An 18014-nucleotide genomic window follows, 5' to 3' on the forward strand; every position below is an offset into this window, starting at 1 on the left:
TCTGCAGTGAATGCAGTTATGCAATGAGCATTAAATGGTTGAGAGTATCCGGGCACGTGCCCCGAAGGCCTCTCGGCTATCCGATGTTCACTGCACTCACTGCCGATGACGTTTTTGCATAATAAAAGGGATATTTATAGTTGCACTAATTATAAAGGCGTAAAACTAGTGAGTTATTAGATGAAATTATGGAAGTGGATTATGAAGCCCACCTGAGAAAAGAAGCCTCTATTTCGAAGATCTAAGATAGTTCTATATGTAAAGATTCACGGTGGAAGCTATTTTTTACTTAGGAAACTCTTGGAAAGATATAAAGAGGCAAGAATGATCTCTATATGATCTTTTTTGATCTAGAAAAAGCATATGACATATTATCTAGAGAGTTAATTTGGCATATACTAGAAAAAAAGAATGTTTGTGTGAACATGATTAAAGATATGTAGGATAGTATGATGACAAGCATAAAAACTGTTGGTGAGGGTCAAGGTGGATTGGGCCAGTCTATAGCATGACGTAGAAGCTCGACACACAGCTTTTGGAGATTGTGTGGTCTATTGGGCTTAAGCCCCAGGGAACTGAATACATCAGCGATACACTTGATCCCCTTGCCAAATCGGTTCTCCATGGAGGGGGATCAAGTGTATCGTCATTGTATTTGGCTCCTGAGGCTCAAGCTCATTAGACCACATGATCTTCAAAAGCCACATGTCAAGTTGTTGTGCTTATTTGTTTGGGTTTATCATTGATTTTTATGTCTATTTTTTGCTGATAATATTACTTTTTGTGGATGTGATGAAAACACATATTAATGTCAAGTTGAAATTAAGAAGATAGATATTAGAATAAAAATCTTCAGATAAGTAAAACAAAGACAAAATTTATGATATTTCAATTCAGCCATACTACAATTAATGAAGTGATGAACATTGATCAAGAATGGACTATTATAGTCAAATTCAAGAAGGTGATGATATATTACAACCCTATATAGAAGGCTGAACCCACATCATGAAACCCTTCGGACTGGACCGTGAACCTCACCCCGGAAGGAAACATTGTCCTTAAAACACCCGAAAGGGCTTTTTTTTTTTTTTTGTGTCGTACTGTGTTAACCAGCAATGATTATATACAACCTATTCCGTACAGAGATTAAAATTTAATTAATTCACAACAAAATCCTCGTGAAACGAGCTCATTCCCAACCTTTCTTTTCCTTTCCGAGCTTCTATGAGAGACTATTTCCCATGACCCACCAGCCCAAAATATAAATTGTGAAGCGAGATTCTACAGTTTCTGCTTTCTCAAAAGATTACAGAAATGGAGCCCCAAAAGGACAGGGATGACAATCCAGCTTCTGCAACTCGGAAGGTTTGGGGTTTTACTAGTTTAATTTAATTTTTCCATTTTTCAGGTGCTCCTGAGCTCTTCTTTCACCCCAATTCGCAGTTTTCAGAGTAGTTCTCTTCTCTTGGATGTCCATTCTTTCAATTTTTTTGTTCGTCTATTTGCAGGTAAAATTTCTCCCCAAAGCTCCGCCTCGCAGAACTTCTAAACCCACCGAAATTAAAGCGTAATGTCCGTTTTCTTGTTTCAATTGTAGTTTTGTGTGCTGCAATCATTTCTCTACTTTCTTGATTTTCTTCAAGGACTTGGGTTTATTCAAGATTTTCTGGGTTTTTCAGTGAAGTTGAGGATGCAGAAGCTGCTACCAAGACCAGGAAATTGTTGCAGCGTGTCACTGTATGTACTATTTTGAGTGTTTTTCTTCTTCTTCTTTTTTTGGAAAGATTGGTTAGGCTTTAAATTTCATTTCTCTTATCATTCAAAGGAAGCTGCAACAAGACGAAGACCCAAGGTCGAAAATAAGGGTAACTTCCTTTTCCCCCCTTTTCAATCTTTGTTCTTCTCTGAATCTTTTCCCTGGTGGTTTAGTTTGTTGTGTTGATTTTATGGGTTTGTTTCTTTGTTGTTAGTTTGTTCTTTTACCTTGCTCTTGACCTAGAAAAGGCAAAGGCAATAAATATTGGTGACAGTTTGCAGTGTTACTGGCTGAAATAATAGCCATGAATCCAAAGCCAATCTAGATGATGGTTAAGAAGCTAGAGTGGAAGTATAAGCTCTGTATCTGGTTTTGAAGTTTAGGTTGGATTAGGCAATGGATTGTTGGACCTGAAATGTTTGGAGCTCAGTAGTCAGAGCTCTCAGAATTTTTAGACATTACCTTTTTTCTCTATGCTGCCCCCAAACCAGAGAAAGCCACTGAAATGAAAAATTATGTACCATCTATTTACCATTTTGAATGGGCAAAGAATTTGTTGAGTTCTGCATGTAAGCTTGATGAGCATGAAATCATGTGGGATGTCTTGATGAATAAAACTTAACTTGGGAGTCTTGAGATTTCTGACTAATGAAATGAAGAAAGATGGAGATGAATTAAGCACGCATTTTCTGTCGTTTGAGTTAGGAGAACTAAGGGCCTTAAGAAAGTGATCATTATTTGGATGGATGGTCTACAGAAGTTATAAAATTCATAAGAAATCCTTGGATTGGGTCACTTGTCACAACTATGGGTGTCAAATGGTCGGTTCAGTTCAATTTTGCTCGGTCCAAATGGGATTTTTTCATGTACCATCCCAAACCGAAACTGAACTGTTAAGGTGAGATTCGTTTGGTCTAGTTTCAGGTTTTTTCGGTTTTCTTTAGAGGCTCTTATTGGTCAGCTGTTGGGTTGTTAGAGGTTTGGTTCCCCCCCCCTCCCTTTTTTTTTTTTCTGGTTTGGTTTTCGGTTTCGGTTTCTAAGGTTTCCAAAAACAACCATCCTGCAGTCAAACCATTTGTTTTTCTGTTGGTTTCAGTCGGTCCAACCAGTTCGGACTAGGATTTGACACCCCAAGTCACAACAGTGGTACATTTTCTCTAAAAATGCCTATGAGTTATTGGAAGTTGACAATGCTTTTGCTTTTATCTCTATATCCAATAAATATGTGATAAATTTTAATGCAGCCTTATTGTATTAGATAAATGTGGTCACCATATGCATGTGTTAACTGATGGGACATCTCCTGGATGGGTCATAATGCCTAAACCAGATAGAAATTCATGTATTATTATTTTTCTCAAACATTCTGATATTTCCCTCTGAGTCATTCAACTTTTTAACTGTGTCACTGACACAGTTTTTAAAGTTTATCAATACTGTTGACATTGGTCACCAGAGTATCCAAAAGCCTTGAAAATCTGGCCATATTTTCTGAGATGAAAGGGGGGGGAAATGAGAGGAGAAAAAAAAGAAGAAAAGAGAAACCAAATAAAATATTTGTGACGTTTTATGCTTCGATTGATCTAGTCAAAATTAATTTGTTTTGTTAACATTTGATAGAGTTTCCATTGCCAGATTATCGTGGACAAGTTCCTAAGGAGTTGGTCCAATTCAGTGAAAGTTGAGTTGGCAGGCCATTTATAGTGTGTTGTGGTTCTATTTGGGATTGATTAAATGTCCATATTTTTTTTCATAAGATAAAAACATTCACTTTCATTGGCGGGCCATCTTTTTTTATTTTTTTATAAACGATATGACATGTAATATCTCATGTCTATTTGAATCTGCAGCTGCAGCACAAGTCACATTTTATCAAGGTGCATCTCCTTCTTTAAGGACATATAACATTCCCAAGGGAGGGAGTAGTAGTGGCAATCGGGATGAATCAGAACCTAAAGTTTTTTATTCTGATGGTAAGCGAATTATCTTTTTTCTTGGATGGAAAATTTCACTGCCTTTTCAGATGGCTCTGATGGATATAACTGATGAAAATAGATTCTGCAGATGTTTCCCAAGCATCAGAACAGAAGATGAAGAATGAATATGTTGAACCCTGGGTTAGTGAAAAATCTATCAACTCTCTCTCTCTCTCTCTCTCATATGCATTATATCTTCTTTTTTTGTGTTGCTGCTGCAGAATTATTTCAGTTACTATCCTGTTACGCTTCCTCTGAGGAGGCCAGGTTCAGGAGATCCAGGTATATTTTTGTAGTAGCATTAATCTGCCTCAATATTAATCTACTCTTTCATTTCTAATCTCTCATTTCTTCATTTCTTCATTCCCCCAATTTTGTTTGGACCTCAATTTTTGCTACTTTGTTTTGCATGGATCCATATAGCTGACCCCATTGAGTTGGGATAAGGCTGAGTTTGTTGTCACTGTTTATAAGACACAAAATATTAATTATCCACACATCCCTAAAGGGTGATCCATATAACTGGTGTCACATGACCCACATCCTACTGCATTTGAGTTCTCTCCTTTCACATTCAACTGCAGAGCACCATGCTGCTGCTGCTTTCTTTCTAGTTTTATTTATGTTTTTCCATGATAGATGACTTGTTTTTGTTGTTTGTAGAGGTTCTTAATGAAGAGGAATTTGGAGAGGTTGCAGAGAAATCAGAATATGATGAGACTGCTATAAATCCAGCTATGGAGCTTGGGCTGATGGTTGATATCTTATTAATTTAATTTCAATGTCAGTAATATGAACACCGAAATTTCTTAGAGGGCTACTTTGTGGTGAATGGCAGGAGGAAAGTGAGGAACCAAGAATGTTGTTTCTTCAGCTACCTTCTTCTTTTCCTTTGGTTAAGAGAGCAGCTAGTGCAAAGGGGAAGGAGACAGTTGCAAGCTCAAAGCCGTTCAAAAATGTTGGTCCTGCAGAGAAAGGCTGCAGTTTGGAGGAGTTGCCTGCTGGTTTCATGGGCAAAATGCTGGTTTACAAGAGTGGTGCCATCAAGATGAAGTTAGGAGAAATCCTTTATGATGTGAGTAGCGACTTTGTCAAATCATTGGACCTTTATTGTTGTTTTCTGCACTTTTTTAACCTTTAGTTTTGAATAAAATTGAGTTTCTGGTCTTTGACTGGGTATACACAAGCACTGATACAACCAGGAAAAAAAAAAAGCAACCCAGTGCACGAGGCTCACTGATACAACATAATTATTTCAAGTTTTATTTTTCATCATTTTCTTTTAGGCTGCACTCCAAATTTTTCCAGGTCTCTAGCTTATGTTCATAATTAAATCTTCATCCCAAAGACTGACTGATGTAATAGCACCCTAAGAGCCCTCAACCTGCTCCTTTGTGCCATAAGTGGATGTCATTGCACATCGTATAATTTCTGTAATCAATATCTATTTTGATATTCACACGCCATGCAACTACAGTTTTGTTAATTAAAGGAGCTAGAATTTTGTTCATTAAAGCACGTAAAATACATTCTATGCGAAAAACAAAATTATTAAGGTACACATTTTTCAAACATCAAGAGCCTTTACTTGGATACATGACAAAAAAATATTTTAAAATTTAAATTATTGTTTGTGTGTTAGTTAGCATGCACATGCATGTACATATGCTTATTCATCTTTATAGTAGTTCTTCATCATTAAGACTTTCATTGTGTGATCTGTGAACCTAATACTTTTGTTTTCTTACTTCTATGTTTTGGAGGAAAATTGATAGAAACAAAATCATAATTGTGAATTTCAAACCCTGCAAGATTTCATAATGATTATATCTCTCAGTAACTTCAGGTTCTAATCATAAGTCTTTACTTCACTGGCATAAGGATTAATTGTGAGTTTTTTTTTTTTTTTCCTTGAAAATGTTGAGTTTTTTAAACTTTATACAAATGTCTAGTAGATTCTGCGAGACAAAAATTTGTGGAGCTCTAAATTCTGGCCTGGTCACTGCTGCAGGTTTCCCCTGGTTCTGATTGTGCGTTTACTCAGGATGTTGTAGCGATTAACACTGAAGATACACACTGCTGTGTCCTTGGGCCACTGGACAAGCATGCAGTAGTAACTTCGAATGTTGGGTCTCTCTTAAATAGTGTGATTGAACTGGATTAACATAGTCCCACACCAAAACAAGAATCAGGAACAGACTTTACGTTGCAGTCCAATTCCAAGAACCCTTGATTGTCAATATTGAGACCTTTGTTGCAGATAGGTTGATGAGAAGGGAACCTCTTTTGTGTATATAGTGACTGCTGTCAAATGCTTTGAAGGACTAGCTAGGATGTGTTAACAATGAAGACTCAAACCCCAAAAAGTAGTGGAAGCCTTGTACATATTGAACCCTTGCATTTCTGTGAATTTTTTCATGCAATGTTACTCAGATGTTGCACGGTTGAATGTGTAATACTTGCTGCCTCCTTTCATATCATGTTTCCTTTAAAGCTTAAGAAAGGTCGCCAAATTGATCCAGAGCTTTGAGAAAGCAGCCCTTTCCATGTTTTCTCTTGAATTAGTCACCTGTCAAATTTTATAATTCAATCAAGTACACCTTGTATGTTGGTATGCATGTTATGTCTATGTATGTTTAGACCATTTCAACCACCACATGCACCCTCTCTTAGTCATGATTTTCAAACTTCTATTTTGTCATTTGGTAAAAAATTATTGGATTGAAAATTTAGTGAACAAGAAATCTTGGAATATATTTGTTCACAAGATTTGGATCCCATTGAATCTACCACATGATAAATATGGGAAAATTGTTTCCAATCTGAGAGTTTGGCCTACACAAGCGCCTGGCCAATGAAAGTGCACACTTTAAGCATCAACAATGAGTGGTGTGGTGATCATTTTGCACCCTTGTATCTAGGCGTAGGAGTGCATTCCAAATTTTAGGATTCCTTGATAAACGGATCAAGATAGGAAAGGTTGTAAATTTTTTGCAAAAAAAAAAAAATGGAAAATTACATGATTATCCACTTTTGGGTTTCTTTTTACAAAAATATCTATCCAAAGTTTCAATTAACAAAAATACCCAAAATCAGGTTAAGGTTTACAAAACTATCCATATTTTTGTTAACTGAAACTTTGAGTGGGTAATTTTATAAACTTAAACTTGATTTTGAGTATTTTTATTGATTGAAACTTTAAGTGAGTAATTATGTAAAGGAAAACCCAAAAGTGTAATTTTCTTGTGAAAAAGTAAGGATAATAATTAATTCCTTGCTCGCCCTTAATAATTTTTTTTTTTTTTTTAAATCAAACTAAAGCCCATAAAGTTTTTTGTTCATGGCATACGTACAAGTCCATAATAAACCAATCTTTCGTACAAATTTTCAATAAGCTAATCTCAAACGCTATTGTAATGGTGAAATGCATACATTTGTCTCAAACGCTATTGTAATGGTGAGAAGATAAGTCTGATGACAAACCAAGAGGCTTGCGGAAGAAATTTTATGCTATATGTGTGATGCGATTGCTTAAAATATAAAAAATATATAAAAAAAAATCCCTATATCCCATGGTTTTGGAAAAATGGAATTGAAATCTAGTGTGTTGGCTGATCCATATCAGTATCATGCCTAATATTACATATCACACCCCGTTCCATATAGAATCGGACCAGTGATCGAGTTAACACCTGTTAACTCAAAACCTGTCATGATCATCTGATACAGTAACCACAACACAGCATACATACATTCTAAAACCAAGAAGATTCTGTATTTTGGCGGAAGTCTTACATGTACATACCTGTAGATACCCCAATACTCTTGATACCTAATTTGTATTACATAATACATTTACATTTGGGCCCGTAAGAGTGATATATACACAAGAAATACAATTTAAGCATCCAGAGCACGAAAGGGATAACATTTTCAAAATAATCAAAAAGAATCTTGTGTAGGTATCAGTGTTGTTGTTCCGCAACACAACTCTCGCACGGGCACTCTGCCCCATGCCCGAGATCTTCTAGGACCCACCAGTCCTAGAGTGAAAACTCCATAGTGGGTCCCAGCTCTAGCTTCTCAGCCGGATAACCTGCAAGATCATCTAAAAATGGTGTGTACATGGGATGAGCTCACTAGCTCAGTAAGTGAAAAGAAATACTAACAAGCATTCGCAATACAAATGAACCTATATGCATGCAGTTCATTTTATTATCTTAGCCCACCTAGACAATAATTCTAAGTCATAGGTTATGTGTTACTCGCAACCACAGTGCATGTATGCTCAGGGTATGAGCCATAAACCCCATCTAGCGATACCCTCATAGGATTGTTAGAAAAAGCCAGCCGTGGGTACCAAAAAGTAAAACGGGCCTTGCCCTGTATTAAAGTAAAATGGGCATTGCCCTGTATTAAAATAAAATGGGTCTTGCCCTGCATTAATTTAAAAGCAGTACGATTGGCTCTCTTGTTATATCACTAAAGTTGCTGACAGTCCTAATGATCAGTCGAACATACTTCTAACCACCACCGTTGATACACAACCTCGGGCTTTCCCCCAGTGATATACTCAACACCTAAAGCCCTGTTGGAAAGGGTCGTAGCACAGGGATATGCCATTCTTACCCGCATACTCCTATATGAGATAGTACGACTGTATAGTGCTACCACATCCCATTCCACAGACCACCAATGCATTCGTGTCCAAGCCGACTAACGCATCTAATCTAGCAAAGCGTCATATTCCATGGTTTAAAGTCATTCATCTCACATCACAAGTAAGAAATAGGCATTTAGCAATTAAAGATATCAGCATGTTAAATTATAAATGAATTTCATAATGCACACGTCAATGCATGCAATGGCACTCATGGATGACTAGTCTACACAATAATAATATGATGCCATGGAGAGTCTACAATCAGAATGAAATTATGAAATGTCCTCTTCCCACTTACTTAGTTGTGTACGAAGATCACCCTTGGTACGAGGAAGATCTGGTATGCGATGGCTCAAGTTTCTAGTACAACTTATCATAAAAAGAGTTGGGTTTAGTATATCTCTACTTTATGCTCATAACCAATGATGTATGATGATCCCAATGTATTTAAAATCACAAGAGTAGGTTACCCGATAAATTTGGACTCAAATTGAGACCCTAGAAGTTGGCTTGGTGGGTCAACTAACGGGCAAGACACCCATCAGTCCTTGCTTGCCGCTCAACCCAGGGACTCTGCCTGGACCGACGGGCCAAGAGCGACGAGGCAGGTCGTCCACCGGTCTTCCTCTCCTAATGAGCTAGTAGCTCTACTTGGACCGATGGGCCAGGAGGGGCGGGCTACGTCGCTACCGGTCTTGCTCGCTGGTCGAGCCAACAGCCTACCTAGGACAGGAAGGCACTGGATTGGTGGGTCCGATCATTCCCAGGCATCCAGCAATCAGAACCAGGATTTTGCTGTTCTCTCTCATTCTTCATCCCACCTTAGAGCCCCCACGGGTCAATTCGACCACATTTTAAAAAAAATCTAAGGCTGCAAATCATGATTCCAACCTAGATCTAAGGTCGATCCAAAGTTTTGAGTGTGGATCTTTCCTCTTTGCTCAAGAACACCTCAAAACCCCAAATCTTCTCTTTAGCTCAAGAGATCAATAAATGCTTCACAAATCTTGTAAATCTTCCTCTAAATCCTTCATAAACGTGTAGGACCTTTATTAAACCTTAGATTCACATTTTCAACAGATAATAACAAGATCCAAAGGATTACTACCCAAATCGAAGGGTTTCACTTAGGGTGTCATAAAGGGTTTAAGGAATATGGACTTTACTCACCTCAAATCGTAGATCTTGAGATGAGGATCATTAGTCCGGCGTCGAAATCAAAAGATTCAACCTCGACGACTAACAACGAGCATTTTCTCCCCCATTTCTTCTTTCTTCTTCCCTTCTCTCTCCTTCTTTTCTCTCTCTTCTTTACTTTTCTCACCCACCGTGTAAAACAATAATTGTGGAGAAAGAAAGGTAATAAATGCTATTTATAGTGGGGTCAAAATATCTAAAGATCTGGGTGGTAGGTCACACTGGTGGGTCCGACCCACCTATGACCACCCACCAGTTGGCCAGAACTTAGCCCAAACATTAGGATTTTCGATAGGGGCTCGGCCCTGACACATAATTCATTCTCGATAATAGATCAACACATGTACTTAACATAAAATACGACTACGTACCTTATTATGCATACACGGCCCGGTGATACGTGCACGTGCACGTACACGGCTTGGACACACGGACTTCACTAGGCACGAACTCCAACCGATCTGACCACCTGAGTTCAGAGTCACCTTGTCACCATGTTCCATAAGGTACCCGACTCAGCTCGCTCGGGTTCAGGTTATACAAGACCAAATCAAACTAACTAGGAAATTAGACTAGGTTTAGAAAGTAGGGTATCACACTATATCAATGGAAGTGTTATAATCATAGGTAAATCTATTTCAAAATAGGGAAGAAGAACGCGATCAAATTGTGTGGCTTGCGCCATTGTGAAGGCCAAGGAAGAGACGTAAAGAGGCATCAACATGGGATGTGTTTTCAATATTATAGCGGTAAGACCATCATTTTTCCCTCCTCTATGTCTTGGACATAGGGAACATACGACTGGGTAACGTTTTTATTCCATTCAAATTAATTTTTTTTGTTTGATTAGTTTTTGTGGGGGGATTATAGCCCTTGTCTAGACACATGGGAAAAAATGATCGACCTACCCTCATGAAAAGAAAAATAATACCTCTATTGATGCTTCTATTTGTACTCTCATTGACTATTGTGCATGAGTCGGAATCTCATTCCTTAACTCATAGCATTAGGGGTGTCAATTCGTGGCCCGACCCGACTAAACCAATCGGGACTGACTGTTTATAAATCGGCCAGGCCCAGACCGTTTATTAAACGTGTCGGGCTTGAGCCCGGCCCGTTTACAAACAGTCAGTCTCTGTCCTACTACTTGGACCATCGGGCGCCGACCGAGACTGACTGAATAATACCCGACCAAGACCGGCCTATTGTGCACTGGCCTGACCCGACCCTTTAATGATTGTAGAATACCAATTTTACCCCCCCAATTAAAGAGTAAAAACTAAAAAGTAAAAACATGTTCACATTTTAAATAATTATTATATTTTGTATCATCTATTGATTTATTGTCATTTTTTTTTTTGCTTGCATGAGTGAGTTGGAATATAAGAGCACATTTTAAAGAGGGCCCGTTTAACATTAAACATGTCCGTAATCCGATCAAGACCCGACTAAAGCTCGATTAAGATAGCCCGATTATAGCCCGAGGTTGACCGATCGAATATAAAGCGTACCGTGCCCTTAATAACTAAGTCCGATTAGTTAAATGAGCAGATATAGTGCAACTTTTGAAAGTCTTCAAACCCGATTAAGCCTGACCAAAATCGAACCAGCTCGACCGCTTCACACCCCCACATAGCATTCTCCCAGTAGAAAACATTTTTCCATTATATATAAAAAAAAAAAAGAATCTAATCTGAAAATCGGTATCAATATCAGTACCGGGATTCGTTTTAAAAAACCCATTGCAAAGCCATCTACTGTTGTGGCTTAATTACAAATCCCCATTATCAATTAAATATGTGCCTTGGAAATTGTTTCTCACTATTTATGTTTTGTACTCTTGCGTCGGTGGGAGCTTTTGATGGCAAGTAGATATTCTCTATTCTTGACTTCTAGTTCACTGTTCATCTTTTACCCTGGACCGTGAATCGGTTCTCCAGTATGCATCAACCGCTGATAGTATTGAGACACGCATCTTAAATTATTTCCAGTCATTCGATGTCCGCGAGAGGGGCTGCGCCGCTGCGTATTTGAGAGGATCTCCTCTAATGATTTGTCCCAAAAAAACAGAAAAGAATTCTTATTATAAGGAATCAATCAGAGAAGGGAATCCTGTAGGGATGAGATTCATGTCCCCCATTCCATGTCAGAAAATTGGACCAGGTTTTCCCTTCTCTTCACGTGATTCTCTTTTTTCTTTTTTTTCTTTAAGAAAATGTCCTCCATAATAGTCATCATCACCCTCAGAATAGACAGGGTTTTTACAGGACCAACGGAATATTGTGGGTTGAGAACATTTTCACCACTAGACTATCAATTCGATTAATTCTCTTCACATGAATCAAATGCGCATTAAACAGCATTAAAGATCAAAAATTCAAAAAATGTACCAATTGTTACTGAGGACAGAGTTCACCTCCCTCTACCCATGAGGAGAGAGATCTTCATCTACTATTTTTGGTTGTTGGATCATAGTTTAAGTAAAAATATATTGAATAATTTTACCTTTTGTTCGCATTGCTATCAAATCGGCTAGGAATTGATATTAGTTGAAAGCTAAATGGAGCTTGCTGACTTACCTCCAGCTTAAAAGATTGGTGTTATTGCCATTGCTGTAGTGTTTTGAGTGTTTCTAGTTTTTTCTGGGTTCACTCATGGCTGTCTCTTGATGATGTAGAGTATTCACATTAACCCGGATCCATCTATCTCTTAAATTGCTCATTTGTAATTATCTCCCATCAAGGTTGTTATCTGATGAGTCACACCTATCTCTTACTCCCTAATGCTAACATGATATTTATAGGCCACATCAACTTACATTAGCATCTATCAGTACCGATATAGACAGAAAATCCAATACCAGTTACTTAAAACATGAGTTGGAAGGATTTTTGGAATTGTGTGGAAAGTATTTTGACATTTACCAAGAGCATTTCTCCATACTATGATTCAACATCTCTACCCAACTAACAATTAGTCCAAATGGTGATAGTTGTGGTTCTTGATTCCTTCGGTTGCAGTCCTACGAAGGGGTGTCAATCCCAAGTCTGCATTAGTTGGATTGATCGGGTTCGACCGTTTAAAGACCAGCTTAATTTGTATCAATTATTAAACGTGTCAGGCCTAAGCCTGGACTATTTATAAACAGGTAGTACACGGTGTAAGGGGTAAGCCCGATGGACCTCTCGATTGGCCTGGCCCGTTTACAAGCTCGACTCAGATCGACACGTTTAACACGACCATTTATATGTATATTTTGATTTTTTGGGATAGAATAAGGTATATATTGATATATTTTTTTATCAATTACTGAATATAATTAAGTGTAATATCTTTTCAAAATTGTTGATGATTTAACAAAATAGATTAAAATATCTTAGATCCAAGAGAAGTAAAGACCGTTTCAGGCCCGTTTAATACTTTATTGGTACATTTTCCATTTAAAGCCCGATTAAAGCCTGGAACTCAATCGAGCCCGATTCATTCCTTAAATAGATAAATCACGGTCCAAGAATATAGGACCCGTCAAGCCCCGACTAAGCCCGATCAAGACTTGTCCAACCCAATCGATTGGCATCCCTACAGTCCTATCCCATCAGAATGTTCTTGACTCATAATTGTTCTGTTTCTATCTGTTCTATGAGAATTTCCTTTGGCCAAAGATTAACTATCTTGGGTTTTTAAGTCTTTTGAGCACTCCCCTTGCTTCTTTCTCCTATGCACTCCCCATAAATCCAAAGTTGCTATCACAATTTTTTTATCAAAAGCAACAATTGAAGTCCATCCTACTTCACCAGAATCATTGGAGTACTATACCATAAAAAATTATTATGTATGATCACGATAAGAGCAAATTCATCATACTCAATTAGGGCCATAATATTTGATTGAGTAGGTAACTCAACATGCATAAAAGAGATTTGGAACAAGACAAAATATGTTCTCCATCTATTAATACTATTCATTATACTCGAGGGGTTTGGGTACACTCGGACATCAAACAAAGATTTCTAGCATTTCATAAGAAATAATGAGTGATGGAGAAACCACTCGATGTAAGAAATGATAGATCCTACTTTATTCTATACCACGAGGGGGGAGAAGGTGTGAACAAAGAGCTTTGAACCTAAGAGATCTCGTGGTTGAATAGGCTCTTAACACTTCTGACTCTCCCAAGTGCCTAGAGCACCAAGAAATTTTTATTACTTTATTTTACCATACAATAAACCTTATTATGTTGAAATTTAACATGTAAATAGAAGACCTTGGGTCTACCTATGTGTCAACTTTCATTCTTATTACCGTGCAAGCCAAGTATGGTTACATTGTCTTCATACAACAAAGAAACCATTACAACTTCCAGAAAACCAATCACCATCAGCCCTTGTTGCTCTTTACCTAATCCTCGTGAAAAAAAGAGTTTTTGTTTCATTAAAGTCTATAACCTCTACTGAAATTCATATTTCAAGGATTGAAAGTAAACTCCTCGTTTCTTGAGTCGACATTTGTTTATTGATCGAGTCATATACTTGACCCAAATAAGATAATATGCTATACACGTAATCCCACCCTCGTCCCCATTGGTTGTAGTCTTCCATTGGTGTTGGGCCTTGCATGACCACACAAAACCTTCAAGTAAAATCTTCTTTTTTACTACAGTAAAGACCGAATCTAGTGTAGGAGGCTTCAGCTACCGCGGGGTTCTCAAAAGGGTCATCATATATGTATTCTTACTTGAATAAACTTGATTTCTACCTGGGTTGCAGTCGAGTAGTTGCAACCCCTGATGGAAGTTAGGGAAATAAAATCCAAAGGCTGGGAGAAACAATTCCCCCCTAGGAGGGTATCTTTCTACCTGCTCCGATTCGATTTCTAACCTCCCAAATTTTTTATTTCGGAGAGTCTGTTTCTCAACTTGAACCTATGGGCACTAGGTCGCAATGGACCAACCTTTCTGATAACATTCTCATTTACCTGATGAAAAAAAACCTAGATCTGCTAATTTAAATGCTTTAATAACCTATTAAGACTTCATCAAATAAATCTACAGTGTGGAACAGACACACCCATACACTAACACGCATAACTGGTCAAAATGGGTCAAACTGTAAGACCACCTTGGTTGTTTGATGACCAACCCAGTTCTTGAGTTTGTGGTTTTTGTGTGTTTGACCCCTTAATTTTTGGGGTTGGGGGTTGGGGGTTGGGGGGGCTGGGGTGTGTCAGGAGACTCAGGAGTAGAATCATCCCTGTTACATCTTGGGATTTGACAATACTGCCCAGTCCGAAAATAGCCTCTCAGTAATTAATGGGAGAGAAGATAAGGGTTGTGTGGCTCAACCTCATTGCAGAACGACCTTGTTAATCTAAGGCCTGAGCAATGAAGAGAGAGAGGCCCCCATGAATGGAGACAGGAAGTGAGTAAGAGGAGGATAAGACAATAAAGCGATCTGACTTTTGTCATTTCTGTCCTCCTGAGGTAAGTCATTGTTCTTAGTCTTGGTTTCATTTCTCACAAAATAATTTCTTTATCTTCACATACATTTTTCTTACAAGTTGGGTAATCCTGACTCCTCATGGCACTATTAACAGAGTAAGACGAGTCCTTTTTCACATTTTCCAGCTTTTCTGCATTAGAAACATATGTTGGATTCTGCTTTATAAGGCATCATTGATAAGATGACAAATTGAGAATATTATTTGTATGATTTGATCTACACCATCTGATTACAATGAATCATGGGTCCCATGGGCTAAATGATTGATCTATTCCTATTTGGGTTCAAGATTTTAGTTATTAGATCTGATTCTGTTCTGCAGCTTTAAGGGGTAAAAAACGTGGAAGAACAAAAGACAAGTTTGGGGCTGCTTCCATTGTTTAAACTTTTTTTCATCCCTGTAATGTTAGTTGGGTTCTTCAAGAATGGTAGATAGATATATGGAAGGACCCATCCCTGCTGCCACCCCATATACAACAAAGAGTTCTTCAGTTTAAAACAGACCCGTACACTCACACACTCTCTCAACCATACCAGTAGAGGGCTCTCTCTCTCTCTCTCTCTCTCTCTCTCTCTCTCTCTCCCCCCTTCTCTGTCTCTGGCTATTGCCTGAATCTTCCCGGAACTCTCATGGCTCCAAATAAGGATCAGCCCACCAAAAGGATTACGACGAAAGGACCATGGACAGCTGAAGAAGACCAAAAGCTGGCTCAATTTATTGAAGTTCATGGTGCAAAGAAGTGGAAGCTAGTTGCAATAAAAGCAGGTCAGTTCTAACTCTTCAAAACACAATCTCAGACCCATCAGTTCATATATGCTCTTGAATTTGATTTTGATTTTAATCTTGGGCTTTTAGCTTGATGGGTTCTTTGTTCTTGTAGGTTTGAATCGTTGTGGGAAGAGTTGCAGGTTGAGATGGTTGAATTATCTAAGACCCAACATCAAAAGAGGCAATATCTCAGACCAAGAAGAGGACTTGATACTTAGGCTCCATAAACTACTGGGAAACAGGTTAGTGGATGAAATCTTGACCAATCTGTACTAGTGTTTCTTTCAGTTTTTAATCAACTGATGTCTCTTCTATAGGTGGTCTTTGATTGCTGGAAGGCTACCAGGTAGAACTGATAATGAAATCAAGAACTATTGGAATTCTCATATGAGCAAGAAAGTAAACCAGAAGCAGAAAGAGACACAAGTTTCAATGACACAAAACTCCCAACTGGAAAAAGAAGAAAGTGAAGATTCGAAGACTTCTTTTAATACAGATGAGTTATTTGAAGCAGACAAGCTCTTCAGTCCCAAAAGTGAAAGGCTTTTGAACTTGGAAACAGGTAGTGAATTCCATGGTGACCCTGAGAATCATTTTAACTTGGAAGAGTTATTTGATTTCTCAAATGAAGCATCTTCTAGTTTGGAGTGGGTGAGGAAATTTCTTGAACATGACCAGAGCAGCTTCTATGAATTTTCATGATCTAACTCCCCAAGAATCATGTGGTTCTGTCATGAATCTGTGTTATTCTTTTTCAAACTTCTCTAATTAATGGATTTAATCCACGAAAGTCTACTTGTAAGAAACCAATGAGTGTAAGAGAGTGTTGAGAGTTATTTTCTTTTCCTTGATATAAGACAAATGTAATAAAAACTCTCTGGTTCATTAACCAGAATCCAAACAACTCTTTAAGATGCTTTTGTCACCAATAGATTGCAGGGGACAGGGGTGAGGGACCAACATATGAAGGGTAACGAAGCCCTTTTTTCCGGGAAAAAAAAAACAGACATGCCCCTTTCTTTTTCGAGGTTCTTACAGTTTTGATCATTCCAAGACAGTTTTGATCAAGTGAATCTGGAGAGACATTTTAATAATAACGGTTTAGAAAATCAGGAATTGGTTCAGTAAATCGGGTCGGTTTGGATTGGAATTGGTTGTGATCAATCCCGGTTCATGCCAAGAAACCTTAGAATCGTTGAATTTTCAGATCTGGGTCCAATTCTAGGGTTCTTGGGACGTTCCATATGATTCTAAGATTCTTGGACCGATTCCAGCCGTCTTTCTTGTCAAGTGTCTAGGTTTGATCCCAGTTCCTTGTTTTGAGATGCTGAATTTATTTAAACAGGTTTGATTTTTGTAGAGAGAGAGAGAGAAGGTAACATCTATTCTGGAGCCACTAGAAATTATATCTGATCATAAGAAGGTTTCCCTTCATTGCCACCAGGTACTGCTAAGGGTGTTAATCAGTTCAGTTTCAATGTATATAATGCGATTTAGTTTGATTCACATTTATTTGGCTGAAATCAAAACTACATCATTCACTAAATGATTGCACTTTTTGAAATTGCAACCGTTTAGTAAATGATTTTGGTCCCATGGTTTCTAAACGGTGTCAGTTTCACAGTTTTAAATGGTTTTGGTCGAGGTTTATTCTATACGGTTTCTAAACGGTTAGTAATCGATTTGCTAGTTTATTCACATGCTTACTAAAATTTGCTTTTGTTGATAAACGCTTCAATCTTGTATAAAATTAAACAATTAAACGAGGCATTGAACAAGTAATGATTTAACTACATAACTACATAATAGGAGTAAATTATTGAATAATTGTTGAACAGCTTATATGGTCCTTAATTCTTCCCTAAATTAAACCATTATGTTTTGTTAAAACAATCAAATATTTAATTGTTATACTGGTTAAACGGATTGGTTTCGATGGTTTAAACAGTTAGATTTTCACTGTGTCAATTCGGTTTGAAACCAATAGGTTAAACGGTTAGAACCGACTTGGCCCATTTAACTAATCGGTCTTAGACTTGAAACCAAAACATAACCATTTACTAAACATTTTTGCAGTTTCGGTGTAAAACGGCTGGGGTTGGTTTTGGTTAACAGTTTCGATTTCAAATTCACATCCTTAGCTATTGCTAAG

At 37.9% G+C, this 18014-nt stretch overlaps 2 protein-coding genes across 3 annotated transcripts; both read left to right on the forward strand.

The window, feature by feature from the left end:
* Positions 1-1201: 1201 nt before the first annotated feature.
* LOC122085730 (DNA-directed RNA polymerase III subunit rpc4-like) lies at positions 1202-6191 on the forward strand. 2 transcript variants are annotated; one of them, XM_042654255.1, is made up of 10 exons: positions 1202-1368; positions 1512-1570; positions 1683-1740; positions 1829-1868; positions 3610-3732; positions 3815-3876; positions 3957-4017; positions 4399-4490; positions 4574-4810; positions 5747-6191. In XM_042654255.1, exons 1-10 carry the CDS (start codon positions 1318-1320, stop codon positions 5897-5899), a joined length of 936 nt encoding a protein of 311 aa, XP_042510189.1. In that variant the 5' UTR covers positions 1202-1317; the 3' UTR covers positions 5900-6191. The 2 variants fall into 2 exon arrangements, with proteins under 2 accessions (XP_042510189.1, XP_042510190.1); XM_042654256.1 differs by having other exon boundaries at positions 1204-1368; positions 3824-3876.
* Positions 6192-15582: 9391 nt separating this feature from the next.
* Positions 15583-16766, forward strand: LOC122086355 (transcription factor WER-like). The gene is made up of 3 exons (XM_042655119.1): positions 15583-15859; positions 15975-16104; positions 16180-16766. The coding sequence occupies exons 1-3, from the start codon at positions 15724-15726 to the stop codon at positions 16562-16564; spliced, it is 651 nt and encodes a 216-aa protein (XP_042511053.1). The 5' UTR covers positions 15583-15723; the 3' UTR covers positions 16565-16766.
* Positions 16767-18014: the final 1248 nt, after the last annotated feature.

The sequence above is a fragment of the Macadamia integrifolia genome, chromosome 8, assembly GCF_013358625.1.
Source record: "Macadamia integrifolia cultivar HAES 741 chromosome 8, SCU_Mint_v3, whole genome shotgun sequence".
NCBI lineage: Eukaryota > Viridiplantae > Streptophyta > Magnoliopsida > Proteales > Proteaceae > Macadamia > Macadamia integrifolia.

Excerpts from the sequence above, each read along its gene's own strand:
- LOC122085730 (XM_042654255.1), top strand. The coding sequence starts at position 1,318 with ATGGAGCCCCAAAAGGACAGGGATGACAATCCAGCTTCTGCAACTCGG. Across the intron at positions 1,741-1,828 it reads AATTGTTGCAGCGTGTCACT|GAAGCTGCAACAAGACGAAG; the intron begins GTATGTACTATT and ends TATCATTCAAAG. Across the intron at positions 3,877-3,956 it reads ATGAATATGTTGAACCCTGG|AATTATTTCAGTTACTATCC; the intron begins GTTAGTGAAAAA and ends TTGCTGCTGCAG.
- LOC122086355 (XM_042655119.1), top strand. The coding sequence starts at position 15,724 with ATGGCTCCAAATAAGGATCAGCCCACCAAAAGGATTACGACGAAAGGA. Across the intron at positions 15,860-15,974 it reads GCTAGTTGCAATAAAAGCAG|GTTTGAATCGTTGTGGGAAG; the intron begins GTCAGTTCTAAC and ends TTGTTCTTGTAG. Across the intron at positions 16,105-16,179 it reads CATAAACTACTGGGAAACAG|GTGGTCTTTGATTGCTGGAA; the intron begins GTTAGTGGATGA and ends TCTCTTCTATAG.